Source organism: Taudactylus pleione, unplaced genomic scaffold (assembly GCF_031769625.1).
Source record: "Taudactylus pleione unplaced genomic scaffold, aTauple2 ptg001351l, whole genome shotgun sequence".
Classification (NCBI taxonomy): Eukaryota; Metazoa; Chordata; class Amphibia; order Anura; family Myobatrachidae; genus Taudactylus; species Taudactylus pleione.
The window spans coordinates 879972-894762 of NW_028285751.1; the positions used below are offsets into that span (position 1 = coordinate 879972).

The following is a 14791-nucleotide window of genomic DNA, read 5'->3' on the forward strand; positions in this document are numbered from 1 at the left end:
CTACCCCGGTTACCGGGCTCCCACTCTGCTCTAACGGGGAGAGCAGAGGCGGGAGCCGATCCCAGTAATCAGCTGTGTGGTCTAAGCAGACCGCAAGCTGATTGCTGTTTAAAAAATAAAAATGAAAAATTTTTTTTTTTACTTACCTGAATCCAGGGACCGGTGATCGGGCCTCCGGTGATGGCTCCTCTCCGGTCAGCTGGTCTCCCATAGTACACTGGGGCCCGGTCATCAGGTGATCGGGTCCCAGTGCAGTATGGGAGATCACCTGATCGGGAAGACCGGAGAAGATCACCGGAGGCCAGGAGGATGCAGGTAAGTGTAATGAAGGGAGGGGGGGGTCCGCGATCGCAGGGGGCTGGGCTTAGTGCCAGGGGCGGGGCTTAGCATCAGTGGGGGGTAGCAGCGACGGTGGGTCGGCGCATGTGCGGGCTCTTAGTCGCAGTATTTTTTCCGAAAATACCGCGACTAGAGTGCGGATGGGATCCGCAGGGACAGAGCTTTATCGCAAGCTCTGTCCCTGCAAGGGATTTATAGTAAATCCCTGTGATATTGCCTGAATTCGCAATGCGAATTCACTCGGTAATATCACACTACAATCCGCATTCAATATGCGGATTGTAGTAAATAGATATACATATAAGTTGTTACTCACTAAGGGCTCTAACAGGCTTCTCACATTGAAAACCACCATTGCTGTGAGTGTATATTGCTACTATACATTTCTGTGCTTGGAGCTCCCCCATGTGGTCACGTTTGTAACTCCACACTCTCTTATTTAGAAAAGTCACTCTCTGTTGTCTCATAGCAGCTGCCTTTAATATTTTATATTGCCTAATATTACTTTTCAGTCTCCCACGTATTTGTGTGGGGATAAATGTTGGTTTATTTGGGCTGATACTTGTGCTGCGAGATGGCCATGATCCCCTGACTCACCTGTATACTATGGGGAGAGGTACGTGGTGATTACACCCCGGGAATGTACCTCCTGAGGCTATACATGTATTAATATTTTTTGATCAACATATCTGCTGTGTTTGCTCTTTTTCCTTTCTCTGTGTGTGTGGTTTTCATTTTGTTTCTCTTATCTTTATCTCTCTGATGGGAAAAACTAAGAAGACAGTGCGGACACCTAGTGCTAAGACCGCGGATACGTCATCACAACCCAATTTATTTTGCTACCTCAATCCTGACGGTGGTGCTTTTGGAGATAACACATGTTCTGATTCCAACCTGTCTACATCATCTGATAATACTGGACTTATGGCATCACCAGCTCATACTAGTTCAGGAGACATGGCAGACACCACTATGGATGACGTCCTGGCGCACCTACGCTCTCTTCCCACAAAACAGGACTTTCTAGACCTCGATAGGAAAATTGGGGCCACAGTCAAAGCGGAAATTGCTACCCTTCAAAAAGACATTTCTCACGTCACACACCGGGTATCTGACATGGAGACGCACATGGAAGAAGTAAGTTCTTTCCAGCAAAGACTCCGGGACGTTGTCTCTACGCATGCACAAGAGATGAGAATGATGCAGCGGAGATTAGACGACCTCGATAACCGAGGTCGTCGCAACAATTTACGTATCTGGGGAATCCCGGAAGACGTTCAAGGTCCGGGTATCATTGATTAACACCCCAAAATATTTAATGAACTTACAGATGCAGAGCCGGATAACCCAATTCTCTTTGATCGTGCTCACCGGGCCCTTCGTCCAAAGGGTCTCCAATCTGAGGCTCCCAGAGACATTATTTCTCGTCTCCACTACCATCATATAAAGGTAGAGATCCTCAGCAAAGCACGCAAGCTAGATGGTATTGAATTCAACGGCAATAAAATTCAAATTTTCCCTGATCTCTCTTGGAACACCCTCCAACAGAGACTCCTCCTCAGGGAAGAACTATAGGAGACAATGGAGGCGCCTGCCGCCGGGCGCCAGCACTGAAGGGGCACCTCCTCCATTGCCCACAATATATTCACTAGACTTAAGGCTATTTTATATTACTGTTTTTGTGCATATGAAATAGATATTTTTTGTTTTAGGGGGCACCAAATTATAACTTGCCTCCGGGCGTCAGGGATGAACTTACGCCACTGCTCCTCCTTAAGCCTCTCACTGACATTCTCAAACAGAAAGGTGTCCGTTGCCATTGGGGATTTCCTTTGAATATCCAAGTAATGCATGACGGTCGCCAACTCATCTTACAGACACCAGAGGACCTGGATAAGTTATGTGACTCTATTTCTATACCGCCTCTTCACGATTGGATCCAATTGTTCTCACGTCTAGATCCGCCTGATCCACCTGCCGCAAGAGCTCCTTGGACATCAGTAAAGGGGCAGAGACGTAGTTCGACCTCTCCGCGAGTTGCACGAATGACTTCTGGCACTTGATCAACTAAGATGTCTTGATGTGACTATTTGTGTCTATTATGAGCTTGGACATAGATTTTGCCCGGAAGCGTATCCTTTCATATCATTTGGTGGTTAGCTCGTTTACTGATCATTTGCTGATCATAGATTTCCATAATTGTTCTTGTTTTTGTCTAACGATTCTTTGCTACACATTTATTGTCCTTCACAAAAAAATATATATTTTTTTTATGTCCTCCATACACAGCAGATTTTGTAAGTTTTTGTGAGTTTGTTTTTACAAATTTTTTCAAAATTGTTTCGTAGATATGCCTCATACATTTATGATAACTATGTAAATGGTACTATTGTTCTTGTTAACTGGAAGATTTTTTTTTTTATATTGTCGTTTACTGGATATATGTTATTTCTTTAATCCCGGGGGGTGGTTGTAGCTGCCTTACCCCAGTTGGGTCGTTCAGCATTTCGACCTTGGAGCATGGGTCGACTGTTGTCTTCTGCCTGCTCCAACAGCGATAATCTTTTCCTATGGATACATTTCTCCGTATATTCTATCAAGATTAGTTTTGTGGGGTTTTTTACTACTTTTATTTTATTTTCATTTTTTATTTTTTCCCTTTCTAGTCGCTATGTCCTTACTGCCCTTGTACATCCTTATAAGATTCATATAATGCCTTTCTCTCTATACATAACTAACCTTTCACACAGATACTCCCATGGCCCCCCTTAAACCAGAAAATATAAAATTATGCTCTTTTAATGTGAAGGGCCTTAATATCCCAGAGAAGCGTTCCACCTTGTTTAGAAAAGGTAGATTGCTTTTGGCAATCTAGGTGGCTGGCTGGTAGGTGGCTTTTGTGCAAGAAACACATTTTAAACAATTAGTTGCCCCTAAGCTTGGGAATTACTATTATCCTCATGTGTTTTGTAGTAATAACTCCCAGAGTAAGTCCCTGGGAGTGGCTATACTCCTCTCTTGTCGGCTTGCCGTCTCAGACATATCTCATCACATTCTAGTGGAAGGTAGATGTCAGATTTTGAAATGCAAGATATACAGTCAGATATATACTATTGTGAATATTTATTCCCCTAATCGAAAACAGAGGCAATTTTTTAACAAGGTCTTAAAACTTTTGGAGCCATTGAGGGAGGGGTGCGTAATATTAGGTGGGGATTTCAATTGGTCTTTAGACCCGGTGTTAGATTGTTCTTCGGGATCGTCCTGAGTCTCATTGCGAGACCACCGTAGAGTACGTCAACTATTTTCTGAATCTCAATTGATAGATTTATGGAGTACTCAACACACCAACGGCTAAATATTATACGTTTTATTCCAACCCACATTCTATATACTCACGTATTGATTACTTTCTTGTAGATCATAGAAACCTTCAATATTTTCCTCATAGTCAAATAGGTCATATTACCTGGTCTGACCATGCCCCAATTTTTGCAAATATATGTTTTCCTAACATGACTCCTAGACCATGGACATGGCGCTTTAATGGACTTTTACTTAGTGATCCTAGTACTAAAACAGATCTTCTTAATGCCATTACTGAATATGTTGATATCAATGATGCTCCAGATATATCTAAAATAATGGTGTGGGAGGCGCATAAATGTGTGATTAGAGGACATTGTATTCAGTTAGGCTCCAGACTAAAAATGGAAAAGATGGCTCAAAGGCAACAACTTTTGGCCCGCATTAAGTCTCTGGAAACATCCCATAAATCTTCTTTAGATGAGTCTACATTACGAGAGCTTACTGAAGCGAGACAGGCTCTTAATAAGCTTCTCCAAGACGAAACTAAATTAGAGCTACAGAAATGCAGACATAAATGTTACCAATGGGGAAATAAACCTGACAAAATAACTCAGAGGTTACAATCATATGTCTCTACTGTTCGGGACTCCGGGGGGAACACTGTCCACACATTTCCCCAAATTGCAGCCACCTTTCAAACCTATTACATGGAACTTTATAATTTACGAAAAGAACAATCACCTACTAATCCCTTATCACATCAGGAGGCGGTCAGAAACTATCTTTCCTCGGTCGACTTTCCACGAATTGAGGAGAGTGATCTGACCTCTCTTGATCGCCCCTTTACTTATGAGGAACTAGATTTTGCTCTGTCATATACCACCCTTGGAAAAAAGCCCTGGCCCAGATGGCTTCCCTGTGAGCTACTATAAGACGTTTCGATCTATACTTTTGCCACTTTTTTTGAAAGCTTGTAATGAGGTGTCCGACAGGGTAGGTTTTTCTCCTCAGACTCTTGAGGCCCATATTTCAATAATCTCCAAAGAGGGAAAGGACCCTGCCCGATGTGCAAGCTATAGGCCTATCTCTTTATTAAATAATGACTTAAAATTATATGCTAAAATGCTGGCAAATAGGTTGAGTTTCCTTCTCCCTGGTTTGATACATTGAGACCAAGTGGGATTTGTTCGGGGTAGGGAAGCTAAAGACAATACCTCTAAGATCATTGATATAATCCATCATGTCAAAGGTACTAGGTCCCCTGTTATCCTTCTATCAACGGATGCAGAGAAGGCCTTTGACAGGATCGATTGGCAGTTCATGGAAGGTCTTCGGTATATGGGGTTAGGCTCTCACTGTCTCCACCATATTTTGGCCCTTTATCATTTTCCTACTGCCAGAGTGCGGGTCAATGGGGCCCTCTCAGATCCTTTCCCAATTAACAATGGCACACGTCAAGGATGCCCACTATCTCCCCTTATATTTGTGCTCTGCATGGAGGCATTGGCGAGGGCTATACGGTGTAACAAGGATATTAAGGGTGTGCAGATTGGAGACCATGATTACAAATTGCCACTATTTGCCGACGATCACCTTGCTACCATCTCTGCGCCGGTGACCTCTCTCCCTGCCCTCATGCAAGAGTTTAATAGATTCAGTGAGGTCTCTAATTTTAAAATCAATTACTCCAAGTCTATTGCCATGAATATATCATCCCCCGACAGTACTGTGACAGGTCTTAGAAGAGCACCCAAATATTTAAGACTAGAAGAAGTCCAAATAAAGGGAAATGCGTTCCTATCCCCTTCAAATAATAATTTGTACCAACTAAATTTTCCCCCTCTTATTAAACAATTTAAGGCAGATTTTCAAAGATGGTCTCTATTGAAACTGTCCTGGTTGGGTAGGATTAACACGGTTAAGATGTCTATTTTACCTAAGGTCTTATATTTGTTGCAAGTGTTGCCTATTACAATACCAGTCTCCTTTTTTAAGGAATTACAAAGTCTAGTGGGTCACTTTGTTTGGGGTTCGGGTCGGCCCAGACTGTCACAAGCTGTATTGACTCAAAGTCGCTCAAAAGGTGGTCTTCAGCTACCTCATTTTCTTAATTACTATGCGGTCCACCTGGCCAGGATTGTTGAAATGTCTAGAATATCTGAAATTAAACAATGGACGCTTATAGTGGGTCATACAGTCGGTAAACCTTCCCATGTACTCCCTTGGATTGTCAAATGTCCATCCCTATCTCACCCGACACTTGGTCCCACTCTTCGTTGTTGGAACAAATTTAGGAACTCCCCTTTGTTTAGCCCATGCGCTTCATTACCTACTCCGCTGGTAGGTAACCCGGATTTTCCCCCAGGTCTTACGGCCTCTAATTTATCTAGTTGGTCCACAGCGGGTATTACATGTCTATCCCACCTTGTTTCAACTGGTGGAATGCGATCCTTTACAGATCTCCAACAACTGTATCAACTTCCATCCCATTCATTTTGGGTTTATCTCCAATTAAGACACTATATTACTTCTCTTAATACTGGTGGTTCTCGCTGGATCCCGACTAAGTTTGAAGCTCTATGTATGACGGAAGATTCGCCAAGGCACCATATTTCTTTAATATATCAATTATGTCTTGAGTGTTCCAATCCATCTATACCTTCCTATGTTTCTGCTTGGCATGATGAATTGGGAAGGGAACTAACGGAAGACCAGTGGTCACGAATATTTAGTTTTACTTTTGCTAGTTCCTCCTCACTTTTGGAAACTCAATACAAGATTTTGGCTACGTGGTATAGGTGCCCTGTTCACATTCACTGGATGTTCCCAAATCTATCTAATTTATGCTGGCATTGTAGTCAAGCAGTAGGCACTCCTCTCCATATTTGGTGGCAATGCCCAATAATAGCTGACTTTTGGAGGAAGGTTCGACAGATATCGGAATTTATCACTGGTCTTCCTTTATCTGATAAACCGGAGTTTTGGTTACTAACTTTATCAGACCTTCCTGTCTCCATATACAAAAAATCCTTGTTACGTAATCTGGTGAATGCTGTGAGGGCTACTGTACCGTGTTATTAGAGATCTTCGATTTGTCCCCCTATCTCTCGATGGTTTCAGAGAATAGATCAGTATATGTTTATGGAAGATCTCTCCTCTTTGAAATCATCTCCCTCAGATTTTACAATTACTTGGCATGACTGGCTGAACTTTAAAGAGTCTTCTGAATACAAAATACATATCTCAACGCCTCTTAGGACATAGCGACCTTCTTCTTTTCCCCACTATTTTTCTTTCTTTATGTATACTTTTTCCTTCACAATTTTTATATATTTTACTTTATCAATTATGTTTCTTTTTATTTTATTTAGTATTTAATCGGATTTTCGAACATTACTAGTCGATCTGGGACTTTTTTTCTTTCTCTTTTTTATTCCATGTTTTGTGACTATATTTGTCCATTGAATTTGTATTGTTATTTGTACTTATTTGGTATTTATGTAGGCCATATATGTACTATGCTATTTTTGATTTCAATAAAAAACAGATTATACAAAAAAAAAAGAAAAATAAGATTCCAGGGAGATAGAAAACTGGGTATCGCCTATATAATATGTTATTGATAACGGTAATGGGGGGAGGGGTCGAAGCACCCAGGGATCAGAGAACTTGTCCTCTAGAAAAGCATCACGGAGAAGAAATCAGTCTACTAGAACTGAAGTCAAGAGTTTGAGAGAGGAGTGTGGTGGGGGGACCGATAAAGACTGTAACAATATAAAAGAGGTAAGACAGTCCCCAGGGCAGTTGTCGAAGGGATGCTCACTAGTCTGGCAACCACACTGCAGGGAAGCCGTAAGCAGCAGAGTACGCTCCTATACGATATGGAGGGAGGTCAGGAGTACCATACTTGAAGGTTTCTGATACTGATCCGTCTGCGGGCACAGCAGTAGGATGTTCCTGATGATGCCTGTGGGGGATCCGGGGGTCACCGCAGAGAGCCCGTCTCCACCAACCGCAGGGATCGGATTGCGGTAGATTTGGACTTCAGTTAGTGCCACACCTAAATGGTATGCTCCAGGTGGATAGTGTAGGTGTAGATGGGAGCAGAGAGTCCAGTACAGGTAGCAATAGGGACCGACTTCCAGTGAGAATAAAATTGCTGGGGTTATAAGGGGCCCAACTACTGGTGGACTACTGCAGTCAGAAGTAAAGGTGCCCCTGTTTATTCTTTGTGACCTCTACTGCTGGGAAAGAAGGCAGCCGGTTCAGGGTTAATGAAAATGGCAGCTTCCTACAATTCACGGGTCCGGCCGCGGGAATCTCCAGCGGCCCCCCGTAGGTGTGTGGGGTCGCATCTGGCAGTTCCAGCAGCCTGCCACCTCCAAACAGCAGTGAGTCTGCGATCGCGATGCGGTCCTTAGGTGACTTCCGGACCGCAGCTCCGGCCGTCTAGGAAAGACTGCGGCTTCAGGTGGTCGGGTAGGCCGCGACACCGGGAGTGCCGCTAGAAGGACGCTATTTGCAGGGGATCTGGCCCAGAACACGCAGGTGAGAGGAGCAGTCAGCGGAGACCCACACAGGGGTGGCAGACCGCGGTATAGATGAGGGATCCCAGGGGGTTACAGGGGCTCCGGGGAAGCACGTCTGCTTAGATGAGCAAGTCACGTCCCTCAGCCACCAACCTTTTAATAGAGCCTCCAGTGCCGAGTATCCGCAGGACCCAGGATCTCCATCAGGTAATGGGGGTTTGGGCAAGGTGTGGAGGCTGCAGGTGGCGTGGCTGTGTCAGGCGGTGGCGATCGGCGGTGATTGCGGCCGCCTCAGCCTGGGTGCCAAAATCGAGGCCGGTGCTTCGGGAAGTGTGGTAGGCTGCAATGGCCCCGGAGCTCAAATTCACCCCCGGAGTACAGGCAAGCGGTCAGCGGTACCGCAGACCTAAACCGGTTGTGAGTGAACCCTCAAAGGCAGCAGAAGCACCATTTATCATACACAGTGACAGTTGGGATGTGATTGGCTGGAGCACCATTTATCATACACAGTGACAGTTGGGATGTGATTGGCTGGAGCACCATTTATCATACACAATGACAGTTGGGAGCTGATTGGCTGGAGCAATGTTTATCATACACAGTGACAGTTGGGAGCTGATTGGCTGGAGCACCATTTATCATACACAGTGACAGTTGGGATGTGATTGGCTGGAGCACCATTTATCATACACAGTGACAGTTGGGAGCTGATTGGCTGGAGCACCATTTATCATACACAGTGACAGTTGGGAGCTGATTGGCTGGAGCACCATTTATCATACACAGTGACAGTTGGGATGTGATTGGCTGGAGCACCATTTATCATACACAGTGACAGTTGGGATGTGATTGGCTGGAGCACCATTTATCATACACAGTGACAGTTGGGATGTGATTGGCTGGAGCACCATTTATCATACACAGTGACAGTTGGGATGTGATTGGCTGGAGCAATGTTTATCATACACAGTGACAGTTGGGAGCTGATTGGCTGGAGCAACATTTATCATACAGTAACAGTTGGGAGCTGATTGGCTGGAGCACTATTATCATACACAGTGAAATTTATCACTTGTTTTGGTGATAAAACTCGTTCGCAAATGAGGCCCTTTATTCCTCATTAGAAGTGCAATTTTACACTAGATATATCTGGCTCCTCTATTAGGTGCAGACTTGCCTAGTTTTGAAAAAACATATCGGGGAGATTACTAGACTCTTCAGGTAGAGTGTGAAAACAGCACCTATGAGCATGGCGGTAAAGTGAGCGTGTAATGCTACATCTGAGAGGCGTGTCATACATGTGATAGGTGTGTACTGCTACATCTGGGAGGCGTGTCATAATACTGACTTATGCTGCATATCTGAATGAACGATTTTTACAATAGTTATCAATCGTTAATATCGTTGACATGTGGGGCATTCATCCACCAACAATGCGCGTTCCCACATGTCAGATAATGATATCTGACCGCCTCTGTTTGCAGTAAGATTTGGACGATTTCATTCATTTTAATTAATGTGTGACTGTATGTGGGAGCCTGTCCTCCTCACTGTCCTTACATCCTCAGCCTCCATCATTAGTATCAGGACTTACACCCACCCCACGCTGGCTGTATAATATCTGTGTGACTGTATGTGGGAGCCTGTCCTCCTCACTGACCTTACATCCTCAGCCTCCATCATTAGTATCAGGACTTACACCCACCCCACGCTGGCTGTATAATATCTGTGTGACTGTATGTGGGAGCCTGTCCTTCTCACTGTCCTTACATCCTCAGCCTCCATCATTAGCATCAGGACTTACACCCTCCCCACGCTGGCTGTATAATATCTGTGTGACTGTATGTGGGAGCCTGTCCTCCTCACTGTCCTTACATCCTCAGCCTCCATCATTAGTATCAGGACTTACACCCACCCCACGCTGGCTGTATAATATCTGTGTGACTGTATGTGGGAGCCTGTCCTCCTCACTGTCCTTACATCCTCAGCCTCCATCATTAGTATCAGGACTTACACCTACCCCACGCTGGCTGTATAATATCTGTGTGACTGTATGTGGGAGCCTGTCCTCCTCACTGTCCTTACATCCTCAGCTACCATCATTAGTATCAGGACTTACACCCACCCCACGCTGGCTGTATAATATCTGTGTGACTGTATGTGGGAGCATGTCCTCCTCACTGTCCTTACATCCACCATTAGTATCAGGACTTACACCTACCCCACGCTGGCTGTATAATATCTGTGTGACTGTATGTGGGAGCCTGTCCTCCTCACTGTCCTTACATCCACCATCATTAGTATCAGGACTTACACCCACCCCACGCTGGCTGTATAATATCTGTGTGACTGTATGTGGGAGCCTGTCCTCCTCACTGTCCTTACATCCTCAGCCACCATCATTAGTATCAGGACTTACACCCACCCCACGCTGGCTGTATAATATCTGTGTGACTGTATGTGGGAGCCTGTCCTCCTCACTGTCCTTACATCCATCATTAGTATCAGGACTTACACCTACCCCACGCTGGCTGTATAATATCTGTGTGACTGTATGTGGGAGCCTGTCCTCCTCACTGTCCTTACATCCTCAGCCTCCATCATTAGTATCAGGACTTACACCCACCCCACGCTGGCTGTATAATATCTGTGTGACTGTATGTGGGAGCCTGTCCTCCTCACTGTCCTTACATCCTCAGCCTCCATCATTAGTATCAGGACTTACACCCACCCCACGCTGGCTGTATAATATCTGTGTGACTGTATGTGGGAGCCTGTCCTCCTCACTGTCCTTACATCCTCAGCCTCCATCATTAGTATCAGGACTTACACCTACCCCACGCTGGCTGTATAATATCTGTGTGACTGTATGTGGGAGCCTGTCCTCCTCACTGTCCTTACATCCTCAGCCTCCATCATTAGTATCAGGACTTACACCCACCCCACGCTGGCTGTATAATATCTGTGTGACTGTATGTGGGAGCCTGTCCCCCTCACTGTCCTTACATCCTCAGCTACCATCATTAGTATCAGGACTTACACCCACCCCACGCTGGCTGTATAATATCTGTGTGACTGTATGTGGGAGCCTGTCCTCCTCACTGTCCTTACATCCTCAGCCTCCATCATTAGTATCAGGACTTACACCTACCCCACGCTGGCTGTATAATATCTGTGTGACTGTATGTGGGAGCCTGTCCTCCTCACTGTCCTTACATCCTCAGCTACCATCATTAGTATCAGGACTTACACCCACCCCACGCTGGCTGTATAATATCTGTGTGACTGTATGTGGGAGCATGTCCTCCTCACTGTCCTTACATCCACCATTAGTATCAGGACTTACACCTACCCCACGCTGGCTGTATAATATCTGTGTGACTGTATGTGGGAGCCTGTCCTCCTCACTGTCCTTACATCCACCATCATTAGTATCAGGACTTACACCCACCCCACGCTGGCTGTATAATATCTGTGTGACTGTATGTGGGAGCCTGTCCTCCTCACTGTCCTTACATCCTCAGCTACCATCATTAGTATCAGGACTTACACCCACCCCACGCTGGCTGTATAATATCTGTGTGACTGTATGTGGGAGCCTGTCCTCCTCACTGTCCTTACATCCCCAGCCTCCACCATTAGTATCAGGACTTACACCTACCCCACGCTGGCTGTATAATATCTGTGTGACTGTATGTGGGAGCCTGTCCTCCTCACTGTCCTTACATCCACCATCATTAGTATCAGGACTTACACCCACCCCACGCTGGCTGTATAATATCTGTGTGACTGTATGTGGGAGCCTGTCCTCCTCACTGTCCTTACATCCTCAGCTACCATCATTAGTATCAGGACTTACACCCACCCCACGCTGGCTGTATAATATCTGTGTGACTGTATGTGGGAGCCTGTCCTCCTCACTGTCCTTACATCCCCAGCCTCCACCATTAGTATCAGGACTTACACCTACCCCACGCTGGCTGTATAATATCTGTGTGACTGTATGTGGGAGCCTGTCCTCCTCACTGTCCTTACATCCACCATCATTAGTATCAGGACTTACACCCACCCCACGCTGGCTGTATAATATCTGTGTGACTGTATGTGGGAGCCTGTCCTCCTCACTGTCCTTACATCCTCAGCTACCATCATTAGTATCAGGACTTACACCCACCCCACGCTGGCTGTATAATATCTGTGTGACTGTATGTGGGAGCCTGTCCTCCTCACTGTCCTTACATCCACCATCATTAGTATCAGGACTTACACCCACCCCACGCTGGCAGTATAATATCTGTGTGACTGTATGTGGGAGCCTGTCCTCCTCACTGTCCTTACATCCTCAGCTACCATCATTAGTATCAGGACTTACACCCACCCCACGCTGGCTGTATAATATCTGTGTGACTGCATGTGGGAGCCTGTCCTCACTGTCCTTACATCCTCAGCCACCATCATTAGTATCAGGACTTACACCCACCCCCGCTGGCTGCGATCAGTAACTCTGCGATGACTGGCGGAATGTACCGCACAGTGAGGGTCATTCAGGCCCGTTCGCGAGCAAAGGACGCTCTCAAACGGGTCAATGTTTCCCCACTGCGCATGCGCACGACGGAGGGAGCTCCGTCGTGCGCATGCGCGAGACCTGGACTGCGACAGCCAAGCTATCGCTCCGGGTCTCGCACCAAAGGGGGCGTGCTGTCGATGTTGATTGACAGCACGCCCCCTTTGGTGGGCATGCCAGGGATGTGGCTGCCCGACGAAGGCGTTCCCATGGGAACACCTACCGTCTAAAGCCGGCCCCACAGAAAGAGCCAAAATCACTCCAGGGCTTGCGGCAGCGAGACCCTACCGCAGGGTCTCCGTCGCAAGCCCTATGGTCTTGACCATCGTGACCATCATCATGGACGCTCGCATAAGCTGTGGGTGGTAACCCACAGCTATGCGAGAGTCCATGAGGACGCTCCTAAAACAGGTAGGAGGGCCCTGATTCAGAGCAAGCGCTCTGGTCAGAGCGTTCAGCTCTGAATCAGGCCCAGTGTTAGTACATCCAGCCCAGTGTATTCTCTCAATGAACAAATCAATCAGTATTCACTAACAGTCAGTGTTCCTATACCTGATTCATCGCATGCACAGAAGCCGATTTCTTTCTTTAGCGCATATGCTGTCATCTATGTGATCCTGCACTTTGCGACTTGCGTGTGACTCAGTCAGCCCCTAAATGTGCAGCTAGTTTTTTTTTTTCTCACCAAAAATTTTTGAAGGGTTGTAGCCTCTATCTTGAATCGTGTCACCAATTCCAAATCGTACAACATGTGTTCTAAGAGCGTCAGCATCTGCCAATAATAAACCACATGTCAGCAGTGACATCATTACCGGTATTCTTCCTCTACTCCTATATACAGGCTACATCATTACCGGTATTCTTCCTCTACTCCTATATACAGGCTACGTCATTACCTGTCTTCGTCCTCTACTCCTATATACAGGCTACATCATTACCGGTATTCTTCCTCTACTCCTATATGCAGGCTACGTCATTACCTGTCTTCTTCCTCTACTCCCATATACAGGCTACGTCATTACCTGTCTTCTTCCTCTACTCCCATATACAGGCTACGTCATTACCCGTCTTCTTCCTCTACTCCTATATACAGGCTACGTCATTACCCGTCTTCTTCCTCTACTCCCATATACAGGCTACGTCATTACCCGTCTTCTTCCTCTACTCCCATATACAGGCTACGTCATTACCCGTCTTCTTCCTCTACTCCCATACACAGGCTACGTCATTACCCGTCTTCTTCCTCTACTCCTATATACAGGCTACGTCATTACCGGTCTTCTTCCTCTACTCCTATATACAGGCTACGTCATTACCCGTCTTCTTCCTCTACTCCTATATACAGGCTACGTCATTACCCGTCTTCTTCCTCTACTCCTATATACAGGCTACGTCATTACCCGTCTTCTTCCTCTACTCCTATATACAGGCTACGTCATTACCTGTCTTCTTCCTCTACTCCCATATACAGGCTACGTCATTACCTGTCTTCTTCCTCTGCCACCATTTCCGGGCACATGCCTCTAATTATCTTCTATATAAACATCTGTCTTCATCTATCCCTATATTAGGACACAAGCCTCTCATTACTCTCCACATGTGGACCTGTCACTTGCTCTCTTCATCTTTCTCCTTATTGAATAATAAAACACAAGACCTTTCATCATAAAGTACTTAGCACAGGGACTTTTATTTGAGATGAGCCAGAAACTGATATAAAAGTGATGGGTCATTGTAAGGAGCTATTCTGCCACCTGGAACTGGACCGTCTCACTTTCCCAATGAGTAACCTCGGGGGTCTCACCTCTTCTTCCTGCAGCTCCCACACATTGAACGTTGGTTCCTTCAGAGCATTTCTAATCTCCACTGGAATCTGGGGAAGTAAGAATTTGGAGACAAATCAGGAAAGTTTTGTATATTTACTGCATCTTCCACCTCCACAGCCACCAGCTTCTAACTGCTGTCGTCTCATTGTCAGAAAGTGTCTCCTTGCTGTCTAATCCCTGTGTACAGCTCCCCAATCCTGCTCGCTGCTCCCGATCTAGAGATG

General features: G+C 45.8%; 1 protein-coding gene across 3 annotated transcripts in view; it reads right to left on the minus strand.

Moving 5' to 3' along the window:
* Positions 1-14791, minus strand: part of PDE9A (phosphodiesterase 9A) — a 186159-nt gene that overhangs the window by 24450 nt on the left and 146918 nt on the right. For all 3 annotated transcript variants that reach the window (XM_088463369.1, XM_088463370.1, XM_088463368.1), the window contains exons 3-4: positions 14546-14614; positions 13427-13513 (exon numbers count right to left, since the gene is read on the minus strand). In XM_088463369.1, the coding sequence (XP_088319495.1) occupies positions 13427-13513; positions 14546-14614 (156 nt within the window). The remainder of the gene's footprint in view (positions 1-13426; positions 13514-14545; positions 14615-14791) is intronic.